Here is a 13,664-nt window from a genome sequence, read left to right on the forward strand (position 1 = left end):
GGTAACACAGTGGCTGTTGACAAGTCCCCCCCCCCCCCCAACCCGGTCCCTGTGGGTGTCTTATGGGTTCTTCGGTTTCCTTCCACTTGCCAAAAGATTGCAGGTACGTGAACTGATGGCACCGAATCGATGCACCCTAACTAGATTTAAAGCAGTAACCGAATATAAAACTAAAATCTTAGTTAATCAAATTCTCTATACTGTGTTATATAAAGATGCTGCAGGTAGCATTTCCATAAATAACACAGTGAAGCCGTTTAGTAGACTGAGAATTAAGCTTCCATGCATGGCCTAATCATATCGCCTTTAGGATCTGTTATTAAGTCTGTTGGCAGAGGCTCATTTTTAAAGAAGGGCTTTTGTCCTTTGCAATTTAGTAGACTTGTCCCTTTAATAGTGTCCAAGGGCGGCCTGAAAGAATGTGGACGAAGGTCTTGTGTTGAGGGGCTTTTCATCCTTCACTTCCTTTGAGAAAGAGAATGTAAACATAGGCTGATGGCCAAGCCCAAAGGCCAGCCGTATTCTTAATCTCATTGTGTGTCTATTGCTTTAATTCCATGAGGCAAGGATGAAAAAGAGGAGGTTGGGCGTAAGGTTGGGGACTCTTGGGCTTAAGTGTATTAGCCGAGACCATATGACTGAAGTAAATTGCGGTACAGTCAGTTATAATGGGAGTGCAGCTTGACCAAGCGAACCTTGCCTGGTGTGGAAGCGCTTGAGGGAGCTCTGCTGAGAAGAACTGCAAAGCCACTGTTTCCCCTTGTGCTGAGTGAGCTCAAGTTGTCTCACCAGATAGGAATGCACAGAATGCTGTTCTTTAATCTGAAGGCATCCAGGATCACTTTATCTGACCCTTCAGTTAGCAGCCAACGGCTCACAGGACCCGTCTGAGAGAGAAACCGTTTAATGCAAAATAAGCCCTGAGGTTACAGCAGCAGGTTTAACCGTGCCAAAGTGTAGACATTAATGCATGGCTGTTTTAAACCGCCTGTTTTAAATAAAGGTGTCATCATGTTTTTTGAAAGGAGTTAGACAGATTTAATCGTTAGAATTTTTATTGTGATATTTTTGGTGACGATAGGTTACGGTGCTGCTACTATATACTGTAGCATGATGGGAATTTTTTTAAATAAGCATCCCCCCCTCCCCAGTTTGTTCACCTGCCAGTTCCCACCCATCAGCCAGCTTGGCCCTATCACACGACAGTTAGGGAGAGTGAAGGCTAACATTTGCTTTCTCCGAGACATGTGACGTAAGGCGTTTTGTTGAAGTGCTGCTCACAGGACAGTATAGCCCACTCAGGAGAAAGCACTATCAGCCGCTTCTCCCACTCAGAGAGTTCCCAGACAGGCTGCAAGTTTAAATCCTGACGATGCCACAGCACCCTGTTGGCTCACACTGTGCTGGCGTCTATGAAATTCTAAAGCCTGGGATAAGAACAAAGGCTAAAGCTCCAGCATGTAATTCATTACTGGATCCCAGGCTTTCATCATATAATTGAAATTGTCTTTATTGAACCAATTACCATAAATATGTGTTACTACTTGAAAGGATGAAATAAAGTTTATTAGCCTAACAAAATAGATTTTATATGCATAAAGTTGCTTAAATTAGCGTTTGTCAGAGTGGCACTGGTTAGCAGTTAAATAAAGATGTGAGAAAGACAACAGGAAAGAAACAAGCACAGCTTCTAATTGGTCAACAAGTCAAGAACACGCCATTGATTCATCAGCAGGTCGTACCCAATGAATCATGGATAACTAACAACAAAAACTGAAGCAGAAACAGAAAAATATATAATGACATCATATTTCTTTTCCGCCTGCCAACACACCTCAGATTTGTTGATTTTTGCACACCAAGTCTCTGGCATGGTCGATTTAGCCCTTAAATAAAAGGGCCAGTGATCCTGTAAGACCTGTCTAACCCTAACCCTAACCCTGGTGCCCCACTTCTGGTTGGAGATCTTGTAGAGTGGAGGCCCGCGTGGTCTGCTTGGGATGCATGTGGTGACTTGGGACGGTTACATTTTAACATGAAGACATTTACATTTAGGCATTTGGCAGACGCCCTTATCCAAAGTGACTTACATTTTTTATCTCATTACACATCTGAGCAGTTGAGGGTCCAACAGTGGCAACTTGGTGGTCGTGGGGTTTGAACCTGGGACCTTCCGAACCATAGTCCAAACCTGTGCCTTAACCACAGTCCTGACAGTCCTGAGATCTTCTGTTATATTGGAACTGCAAAAACAATTCCTGCTATCCGTTATCACTCAACTGAGGATGGGTTCCCCGTTGAGTCTGGTTGCTCTCAAGGTTTCCTCCTATTGCCATGTCAGGAAGTTTTTCCTTGCCAACGTCGCCCTCAGCTTGCTCATCAGGGACAATCTGATCATTTTGATTCATGCATATTTTTCTCACACATTGCATACACATTTTCATATTACTTTAGATTCCATAAAGCTGCTTTGCGACAACGACCACGGTTAAAAGTGCTATATAAATAAAATCGAATTGAATTGAATAGGCCAAGTCCACATCCACTGTTTCACTTGCACTTGACCATCAGTAATGGTGACGTTAACAACAATTACTCAGTAACGCCACTTTATTACACCAGTCAATTACAACAGTTCAGCCAGTGTCCAATGCTGTTTGAATGTAGTAGCGTGAGAACAGCGAAATGGCAGCTCCGGAGTTCACCTTTAACAGTCTGTACTTCACACCAAAATAGTTTAGCAAAAATGTGAAGCATGCATGAAATAAGTTTTTTGAGAAATACATCGGAATTCAGTTTGAACTGCCGGCTCAATAGTTGTTGCGCGCAGTGACTTCAAAATCGTAAGACAAAACAAACAAGCTAATGAGGCATGCAGTCAAGGCCAACTATTTCCCTTCGTCTCACACCTGCTGCATTTCATCGTATTTCATCATAATCACTGAGTCGTGTTTTGTGAGGATTCAGCAGTCCTGTGCGCCATTTAACACAGAAATCCTGCAGCGTGAAAACGTTATCGAATCTGGTCACATGGCTTTTAATGGCTGGTGACAAAATCAATGTCAGTGTAGCACTTTACTCATGATTGATCATAAAGATTTAACTCATAGTGTATATATTAATATTTTGTCATTAATAAAATTCAAATATCCATATTTAAAATAATTAAATAAACATAACAGTAGCACATCGCTAGATGAACCTCTTAACCCCCCCAAATTTTTGCACAGCTTCAGCTATGACAGCTATGTAAAATGCATGCATGTGTGTTAATAGAAGGTCTCACCACAAACGCACAGCGCTGAGAAAAGCGGATATACTTCAACTGTGGTTCTTCCTAGAAGTTCACTCCTCCATTACTGCTTTTTTTGTCAGCCATCTACACCGTAAAGCTTATACAAAAGCTACAATATAGAACTAATGACCATATTTTGAATGCAAAATTATGTAATGCATCTTTCCAGGAGAAAATTTTTAAAGCTTATTTAAAAATTAATTAATAGCTGTGACATACCTCCATACTCTACCGCTATCATTTTATCAGTATCCTTGTTGCGTTAGCTCTGAGCAACTTGGATAATACCAACACTCCAATAGTCATAAAGGGGAAGCATATGAATGGAGTCGGATTTTGAATGATAATGGAGAGCAGCTATTTTGGAATGAATCATGTGCCTGTGTTTCAGTCACATGACAACAAAAAAAGACCAAAGTGTTTCGTCACCGGTTTCCTCTCGAGTTCCTCTTAATCAGGAAGACTAAACTTGAGAAAGTGCACTTAAAAATAACTTGTTTTACACGTGAAACATGCGGGTTTAATTGGATTCCATTCACACTGGCCTTGCACAAAGCCATTTTACATTTGCACAGGGCAGATGTCGTCAAAGGTTTTGGCCACAAATGAGTGAAGCGACCACAGGGTTTAATTAAGGTTATGTGTGCCATTTATAGCAGTATTCTTCAAGAGCTGAATCAATCCACAGAGAGCAATGTAATGCACTAAAAATATAATTAGGAGTACACTGACAGCATGCACTATTTGTGAGTGTATCAGTTGATTTACACTGATACCATAGGTGCTGTTGAACTCTTGCATCTGCTTAGATGCTGGTTAGATGCTGATCATCTTCAAAATGCACAACTCTGGTAGATCAAAGACAGAGGTATATTTAACGTTGCTTATGATGTGATATTGCTTCCAAACAACAGCGACATACTAAGCAAATGCTTTGTCTCTATGCCTATGCCTAGATGAAAATAATGAACAAAGTAGAATCACTGATATGGTGGCATTTTCTAATAGGAAACATTTATTAAAGTGTCTGAGCTGAAGGTGTTTATTCCTTTTTAGGACCAGATCAAAGTCTCGGCATGGGGAATGCTCTGTTGTGTGTCTTTTCCTATAAGAAGCAAAGTAATATATCTGCACAATAAATATGACTTTAAATGGAGTAAAATAATCTGTACCTCATAACATAATAAACTGGGCTTTAATTGAACTGTTCCTCTCGGTCTGAATGGCTGTGTATATAACTCTAATTAAGCTCTAATCAGTGACATATGGCCGACGTGCTGTTCACAGATTCCTTCTTATACCCGCACTCATTAAGCACAACATTGTCTTAGCACCAAATCCTTTGGCACATTTCGTGATACGCACCCCTCGATATACACCCCAGGCTTTGCTTACAAACACAGGGGCGGCTGATTTGGCCGATAAGCCTGAGGGTTTCTGGGCTCCGAGCCCATGGGAGGACGGGATGTTGGAGAGGGAAAGCACCTGGAAGCCGTCCACTTTACTGGAGCAGGGTCACTGAGTTTTGTCTGGAAGCTCTCCCTACTGTAGCTGCTCAGCTGTATGTGCCCTGTGCTGCAGCTGTAAGGCCAAGAGTCACTGAGTTTAAGGACTGAACATGGGCTTAAGTGAGAAAAAGCAGCAGTCTGATTTGAAAAGATTGATAAACCATTAAAGGCTTTAGGCTCCGTAGAGGCCTGGAGAAATCCCCATAATCTGCTGGAAAAACAAAAACTGAGAAAACAGGATGCTGGTTTATATTAGTTAGTGCTGTCTCATACCAGATTATCCGCTCAGTAAGTTTGGAAAGCTAGCAAAACTGGAGCAAGCATTTCGGTTTTAGATTTTTTTTTCTTCTTTTTTTCTTTTTTCTCAGCAGGGTAGTGACTCGCTGTGAAATTTGTGCGATCTTGGCATACCAAAATGAGCATTTGGAGGCTTGTAGTGCCAGATATGACTTCATACCTTACATAACTCAGACATAGGGGCAAAGAAACAAAAGCGCAGTGTGTATTTGCAAGCATCTTTGCTGCCTATTAATCGAGACATATGCGCTGAATCTGTGACGGTGATGAAAGACCATGTGTTTCATACGAACTACAGTATGTGCATGTTAAAATGTGTGCATTTGTGCTGTAGGTGGTCACTCTTTGGTACCGAGCTCCAGAAGTGCTCTTGCAGTCGAGCTATGCGACCCCGGTGGATCTGTGGAGCGTGGGATGCATTTTCGCCGAAATGTTCAGAAGAAGGTGAGTAAAGTCAGATTCAGTCGGATTCCTGGTCATTGCATTTCCCACCCACATGTTCCCTTTTCAACCCTTAAATTTATGTCCTGCAGTCTCACAGATGGGAATGAAATTAAGTGAATCTGATATGACTTTCAGAACCCTCATGTGGAGGGTTCATTAAGATTGAAAGGAGCAAGTCAAGCCTGGGTGATCTGATTGCTCAGGCCTCTAGCACTGGCGGTTGTCTGCTATTTAGTGTTACTTAGTACTTAGACTTGTGTACCCAGAGTGTTAAAGCTAGTTCTTAGGAGAGAAGACTGCAATGTATAATAGTTTTATAGCTTACACTCGAATGTAAGCCATGTTAATTTCAACAGAAGTCAGTAATATCTCAGCTTGATATCAGGCTTGATTTAAATGATTTGCATCAAACTGTGTTAGCAGAGCAATACCGCATACGCTGTTCCAGGCATTAAATAAGTAACTGTTCTTCATGTTTTTTTTTTTTAATGCCCCATCCTTCATGAACACATTTTTTGTGGTCAGTATGGGGCTGTTAAACTTTTGGGGAAATACCATGTGCTGTGGTTGCAGATGGCATGCGAGAACTGCCATGTTCATATGTGTTGCCCTTTAGCAACAGTCAATGTCGACATGCTGCTTAAAGGCTAACGAGACATTTCAATCCTTGTATTGTCTTCACGTTCCCTTTAAAAAAACAAACAAACGTAACTTATAGAAGTTGCTCATGCACAGATTGGTTGTCCACAAATTAGAGGACATTAGTGGCTCTGTCACGATGTAGGCATTTTGGGGTCCACTTGTTGTGTTCTCCTTATACGGAAGCATCTTAATGGAAGTGGACTCTTACTGGATGACTCCACCCACATACAATAGGCTTAGGGGGCTCACTGACTGATTTGATAAGCATGAAAATTATGTAAATAATGTGCTAAGAATAAAGCCACGAAGAACTGAAGAAGTCAGAATCTTTCCCAAGGCACACCAGTATTCAACTGGTGACTTGTGGTGACCTAAAACTTAACTAAGAAAGAATGAATAAAAAGCACCACTTTGTTTAAGATAAGAATATATTCCTGAGAAGGGAAGGGTGCATTTAAAAAGCAAGCTCGATTTGCAATCCGAGTTTCCTTCCCCTAACCGTCACCAATAAGACACACGTTGCCTCTGAATAACGGCATAAAGACCCCAGGTGGGTTTCGAGTGATAATAGTTCAGCGTGGGTGTGTGTGTGTGTGTTTGTGGGTGTGTGTGCAATGCAACGTATGCCAAATTTGCGTTAGTGCACGTGTGTTTCCTTCTTGTTGATGGGTGGCTATGTGTCCCTCATTGTGCTGGGGAGGATGTGGGGGCTGATGTCTTCCTCTCGACACTCGTGAGGAGGGAGATGTGTATGATGGGGAGGCCAGATTGCAGATCCACTCACACACATCCTGTGTTTCACATCCTAACAGGCCTAACTGTAATATACGATTATGCAGACTTCAGCTCAGGAAGTTAAACAATACTAACAATAATAATAATAATAATAATAATAATAATAATAATTATTATTATTATTATTACTATTATTATTATTATTATTATTATGTTGCATACTGCAGACGTTATGAATGATCTCATGAGGTGAGATCTCATGTAGGCGTATTAAATTGATGAATCACTAATTGATTAAATTCCTTGTTTACATTCAACTTCAAAATAAACAAAAAAACTGAAACATTTAAATCAGTTCAAAGCACTGAATGTTGATTAGATTCTCTGGTTCAAGCCTTCAATGATACTATAATCTGTAGACATCATTTGCTGCTCCTGTCAGTCATGGTTAATTTACAATTAACTTGTTAATTAATTTGTAGTGTGTAATCTGTTTTTGCACACAAAAAAAATTCTCAGACGGTGGATAAAATAATTAAAAAACTATATATATTTTTTTATAATAAAATATATATATTTTTAAATAAACTGCTATGCATTTTAATTTGTAACGCTGGAAATGAAGAAACTGAAAAAGCCGTAGGTGTGTGACTGTGTGCACAAGTCAGGTTCCTCAGCAGGTTGTGTAACGTGAGGTGTTGTACAGGTAAGGCTGTCTCGCTGACACAATACCCTAAAAAAAAAAAAAAAAGCCACCACACCGGGCCACTGGCCTGCCTCCAAGAGTGCCAGAGGGCAGAAGGGAGACGCTTTGATCCATGCTAGCAGTACACCTCCTTTTCTCTCTCTCTCTCTCTCTCTCTCTCTCTGTCTGTTTCTGTCTCTCCCTCTCTCCCGCTCATGGAGGCGATTAAGCAGACTTTTTAAAAAGGCCACCTGTTGCAGATTAAAAGGCACCTGGGAGAAGCTTTTCCAACGCTCCCATTCTGTTGTCTGAGAAGTGCGGTGCATTCACAGATCTGAGTAATGGAGGTTTAAAAGTCACCGGAGAGTGATAAAGACATGGCACACCTGAGCTAGCAACACTCTGTCTGGTTTATTGTTTTATTTGCTGTTGAAAATAGGTTTGCGGAGCAAGGCGTGCAGCCTGGAGGGGATCATTTGTTTTGTTGTATAAACCGAGGAGGAAGTCCTTTTAAACGAATAACACCTGACTTACTGTTTATTGTGTTGTCCAGTACGTCTAGTTGATTTTTACTTTTTTTTTTTTTTTTTTACTTTTTAAAGTGTTTGCAGTTCACCTGGGTGGCCTAGTTTTCTTGATTTGAGAGCATACCGTTAATTCAGTGGGAATTTGAACACATTGTGCAAATCCGTGTAAATGTCGGAATGATTAGTCACCGGGTTTATGAACGATATTGAAAGTACTGTTGACATTCCACCAATCCCAAGGTCTAACTGGAGCACCAACTTCTTATGAAGACATCTACATCCTTGTTTACTTTCTCACAAATGTGTATATGTGTGCGTGTGTGTGTGTGTGTGTGGATGTTTCTTCAAACACAAATGCTTTTCTCTTAACTCACTCACACACACAAACACACTGAAACATTCCACTGGCTATCGGTGTGGAATGTGGACGAAGGGACTGGCACTTGTAGTGTGACTCAGCTGTGTGCCCTGGTCTGGTGTGGTGCTGTGGCAGTGCCCACTCACTCAGGATGCATAATATCAGCCTTGTGCAAAAGAAGAAGAAAAAAAAAAACACCCGTTCTTCATTCAGAATAACAAGTAGGCCTGGGGCAGGGGAGAATGCAGCTTCAGTGAATTTTAAACATACTTGTTTTGGCATGACAGACTAGATTATGGCGTTTTTTCCCATGGTGCTAGAAAATAGACCTGTTTTTTTTTCTTTTTTTTTTTTTTTTTCGCCCAGTTAAACTGTGAAGTCTGTGAACATTTTATATGTGGAACCCTTGACTTAAAAGATTGACATGGTCGTTACATTTATTCTGGTGATACGCAGTTTGCAAAAAAGAGAAGATCTGTCTCCTTACACTGGTTTCACTTCTGACTCGTGAAGAATTTTCAGAATCTCAAATTTGACGGAAGGTTTTGCTTGAAGTCATGACTTGTCTGAGACACTCTGACAGCACAATTCTACTAGTGGATTAGACAAATACAGGGTTGATTGAGTCAGAAATAACTTTTTCCAAGTTGATGAAAGGCAGCAGCTAGATGAAACAGGGCGCTAGCGTGGTCTCGAGCTGCCTTTTTGTTTCGATACAGTTAGTCGAGTTCCGCACTGTTTGGACTGAAAGACCTCGTGCTGGTCTCCGATGTTCTGTAGTAGAGCGACCTCTAGTGACAACTACAGAGCGCGCTACAGACGCATTCTATTACAGTGCAGCTTATTCAAGAAACGAATATAGTTGCCATGTGTGAAAGCAGGACTTGTTATAGCCGGTTGCAGTCTCTTTCTCATGTTTCTTAGATAATCCGAGCCACCATTTCGCACGGCTCGTTGCTGTTCCCCCACACAGCGACGTGCAGACAGCCAAAGCAGACTACAGGGATAAATAGCTTTCCACCCCCCTCCGTGGTGAATGTGGTTTGGATTCTGTAATGATGACTGGAATTTGTGCACATGCCAGGGGAAGCATGCCCGCCTACAGGCATCGTGACGGGCCAAAGCCACCGCAGGCAGCAGTGGTCCGGGCAGGAAGACTCCAAAATGAGTGCGCTTCATCTCATCATGTGCTGAAAAAGCCCTCAGTCTTCTCCTTCTCTCCCTCTCTCTCTTTCGCTCTCCCTTTCTGTTAGCCAGGAAACTACAGCATTCACAGGAGTGCAGCTCCTTACATCAGTACCTCTATATGACTTGACTGGCTTTTTCCAGGGGATATTTTTTTCCTCTCTCCACTCATGTCTGCACAAAAAAGACTTTTTACAATGTTAACCAAGAATGTTCACAATTTTCGACGTGTGAAAGCCGACGAGACAAAGTGTTGAGAGAGTGAACTTTGTAACCAAACTTGCTTGCCGTTACTCAAACTGTGCAGTGGCAGTCATACAGGAAAAATAAACTTGCAAAAAATGTGCAAAAGTGTGAAAAAGAAAATGGATATAAATGAGAAAGTATGCAAAGGAAATGAAATGACCAGAAATGTGCAAAATTTGCATATGCATGTTTTAGCGTTTAATATCACTTTATTAACCTTTGATTTTGCGCCCCCCTTTTTTTAGACCACTTTTCCGTGGGAATTCTGATGTTGACCAGCTGGGCAAGATTTTTGAGTAAGTATCATTTTTATTTACTAATAATTTTCCTTTAGATAATTATATGATATGGTATGTAATAGAATACGATATAAAAAACTATGGCTTTGGGTAATACAAAAATAGTTAATTTGAAAAACAAATTGTAGAAAGTACTCATGACACACGCAAGATCTCTGTTGCGATGCAAGTGTGTTATAAACTTAACGAGCATGAACATGACAGGGAATTGTGTCAGTAAGCCCAGGAACATGCTCACCCTGATGATGATGATGATGATGATGATGTTGATGGTGGTGGTATTAATGATTCCAGTGTGGTTGGAGTCCCTCCTCCTGAAGACTGGCCGCAGGAAGTGGGTTTGCCTCAGAGTGCCTTCCCCCCTCGCTCCCCTCAGCCTATAGAAGACCTGGTGCCTGATATGGATGAGCTTGGAAAATCACTCTTACTTGTGAGTATATGAAATATTGCTCATTATCGTATTTTTTTCCAAATATTTTTTCCTCTTTGTTTTACTTACAAATATAGTCACTTTCTAGATTTAATCACAGCGCAAGTTCAGAGGTTAAGATTGTAATCATAACTTGTTTTAATTCAAATACATCTTGCCGAAAATAATCAAATTCTTGATTAGCTCTAAGCTCTGCAACATTTTGTTGATGTAATCCACACTGTATTTTCCTCTTTTCCTTAAATAAACCCTACAGTCCTTCAATATGTGTCTGTTTTCGAATATTGACATCATTTCACGCTAATTTTTTTTCTTCTTCTTCGATCTTTACAGAAATTTCTGTCGTTCAATCCAGGCCGAAGGATATCGGCTTATGACGCCCTGTCTCACCCGTACTTTCAGAGCCTGGACAGCACCAGCAAGAGTCTCTATGCCCAACCCTTGGCTAGCAAAAAGCCCTCCCTGGAGGAGAGAGCTGCTTGAAAGACTTTACTTTTTCTAAAGACTTACTGGCACAAGCCCCTTTTTGAACTTGTCTTCCATTGCCGCGTCACATGCTGCTTTTAGGCCTCGTTGAAGTATTACTGCAATTTTTGGTTGATTCATTTTCACTGCAGCAGGTAATATCAGTGTCACTGCCTGGGACGATTTACAACAAAAAAAAAAAGAAAAAACAGACACACACACACACACACACACAAAAAATGACATCGAAAGCTGCTTTACTGCCTGCCTGTCTTCCTTAGCAGGACGTCCCTCTGCTCAGCGGAAACTCCACTGCCAGAAATCTGACACAGAGGCTGCTATACCATGTTGCCAGGGATCAATCTTTCTTGATGAACATCATAAAAAAATATATCTGCCACAAATTAGCTAAGTCTCGACTGCCTAAAATCGCACTGCTCTGTATCAGCAAGTTCACTGCCTGTGACTGACCCAATCTTATGTTCGAATCCTAAAAAAAACAAACAAACAAAAAAACTTAGTTTTATACAGTTTTCACTGTCACCATGGGTCTGGGTCTGTTGAACAGAACCACTCTCAATAAGATGGAATTGAATTGCACACGGACACTCTGCTTCTTCATGCTCTGGAACTGCCCAGGGTTATGGATGGATTACAGCATTTAGGTAAATTATTTGTCAGTTCATCCCCTCAAGGCTGGTCTTTGTGGACCTTGACAGCATTGGAGACACATTTCAATTCAGTGCCTTACAGAGGAGGAGAAATCATGGTCACAGCTAATGGTTTAAGTCCTCACCACTGTCAAGGCCTTGATGATGTTTTCTTATCCTGGAAGACCCCCAACACTTCAGGCTGGTTTTGTCCAGACACAGACTAACTGGGTTTATGCTTCATCATAAATATTCTGAAAACGGGGCAGTAAACAGGACTTACTGTGGAAGATGATATTGAATTGCACCAACTCAGCAGTGTTGGGCGATATGTTTTTAATAAATGCAGTACCAGGTACTTAAAAAAAAAAATCTTAAACACTCCATAGAAACAACTATGGGGTTTCCTGTCAAATACAGAACAGAGGATAGAAAAGGTCTATTTCTTGATACTGGTCATTACATGTTAGAGCTCCCCCATTATACCCTACCATAAATAAATCTTATCAGTGAGTAAATTTGGTACTCTAAATTGGGGCAAATGCAAATGTTTTTGGTGCATTTCTACTGTGTGTACTGTCCCACTGATCCCTTAAACTCATTGATCTATTGATCTCCAGCGATCCATGGAATGATATGATACGGAATATGAAATTAAAAAAACAGAATCATTTTTATAACTCAGCTAATATATATATATATATATATATATATATATATATATATATATATATATTATATATATATATATATATATAAAAGAAAATGAAATATTTTGATTGTTATTTGTAATGCTTGGCTAAAAGCTTATTGCTATGTTCCCTACATGATACCGGGCAATGGAGTTAACTAATACAGCCCAGCATTCTGTCTCAGACCACCTTCATACTGGACGGTCTTCAAAGACCTTGTCACAGAGTCAAAGCTGCTACCAGTTCCCATGGCTTTCCTACTGCTAGCCAATAGAAGCACAATTGGGTGGCCCATTTGGATGTCCAGTTTTGACAAGTACCTTTCCCAAATTGTTTAACTCTGCCCCCCTGCCTCCACTCTGAATTGCTTTTTGGCCCTCTGGAAAGAAGCATAAACCAGTCTTGACCAGTGTAACTTGGTGTCTGGAAACCTGGCCCCTTAACACTTTTAATAATATAGCAACACATTTTGATTTACATGTACACAATTTGTTCTTTTTACACTGTTCAGTTATTTTTAATATCAGTGTTGATTGTTTGATGATTTATTGTGGTTCAGTCTTAATTTTAGTTGACTTGAAGGTGTAGGGACTTGTATGTATGACTTGTATATTATACAGTATGTACACACCCTGTCATTGTATAAATGGAGTAGTAACTCTTTATATAGTTAGAGTGCTGTCCATTACTGGGTAGCATCTTACAGTTAAAAAACGATTTGTATTTTCTTTTTTTTTAAGGACAAGACGAAGCGTAACTGGCACGTGTTTTGAGAAATAATTGTAGTGCAGTAATGCTTGAGCAAGTAGAAAATGTTTAGCTTTAGAGGCAACGGATGAGGCGTGAAAGGTTCGTTTTGAAAGATTAAGAGTGTTTGCAGAGGTTGAGAAAGCCTACGTAATAACTGCAGAAATTCAGGACATTTAGCTAGAACTTCCATTTGATCCTTCGATTTTTTTCAGTTCTCTCAAGTCTGGATTGATGATAGCTAAGTAGCTCAGACAGACACATAGCCGGCTTGTTGTCTGGGTCTATGGACGAGTTGTGAGGAAGGGAGGAAGGAAAAGAAGAAGGAAGAATGCTGCTTTAGAAATTAAGGATATGGCCCAGGAGCCTGGTCCTTAGGAGATGAGGCTAAAACAGACGAGAACCAACACCCAGATACTGTGTTGTAGGCCTTTATCCACAGGATCATCCAGATAAGCA

General features: G+C 40.6%; 1 protein-coding gene across 1 annotated transcript in view; it reads left to right on the forward strand.

Annotated features, from left to right (window-relative positions):
• cdk6 (cyclin-dependent kinase 6) overlaps positions 1-12,493 on the forward strand; it is a 28,565-nt gene extending 16,072 nt beyond the window's left edge. The window contains exons 5-8 of the mRNA XM_053492148.1: positions 5,435-5,544; positions 10,168-10,218; positions 10,516-10,651; positions 10,985-12,493. Of these exons, the coding sequence (XP_053348123.1) occupies positions 5,435-5,544; positions 10,168-10,218; positions 10,516-10,651; positions 10,985-11,134 (447 nt within the window). The 3' untranslated portion in view covers positions 11,135-12,493. The remainder of the gene's footprint in view (positions 1-5,434; positions 5,545-10,167; positions 10,219-10,515; positions 10,652-10,984) is intronic.
• Positions 12,494-13,664: the final 1,171 nt, after the last annotated feature.

This window comes from Clarias gariepinus, chromosome 3 (assembly GCF_024256425.1).
Source record: "Clarias gariepinus isolate MV-2021 ecotype Netherlands chromosome 3, CGAR_prim_01v2, whole genome shotgun sequence".
Lineage (NCBI taxonomy): Eukaryota > Metazoa > Chordata > Actinopteri > Siluriformes > Clariidae > Clarias > Clarias gariepinus.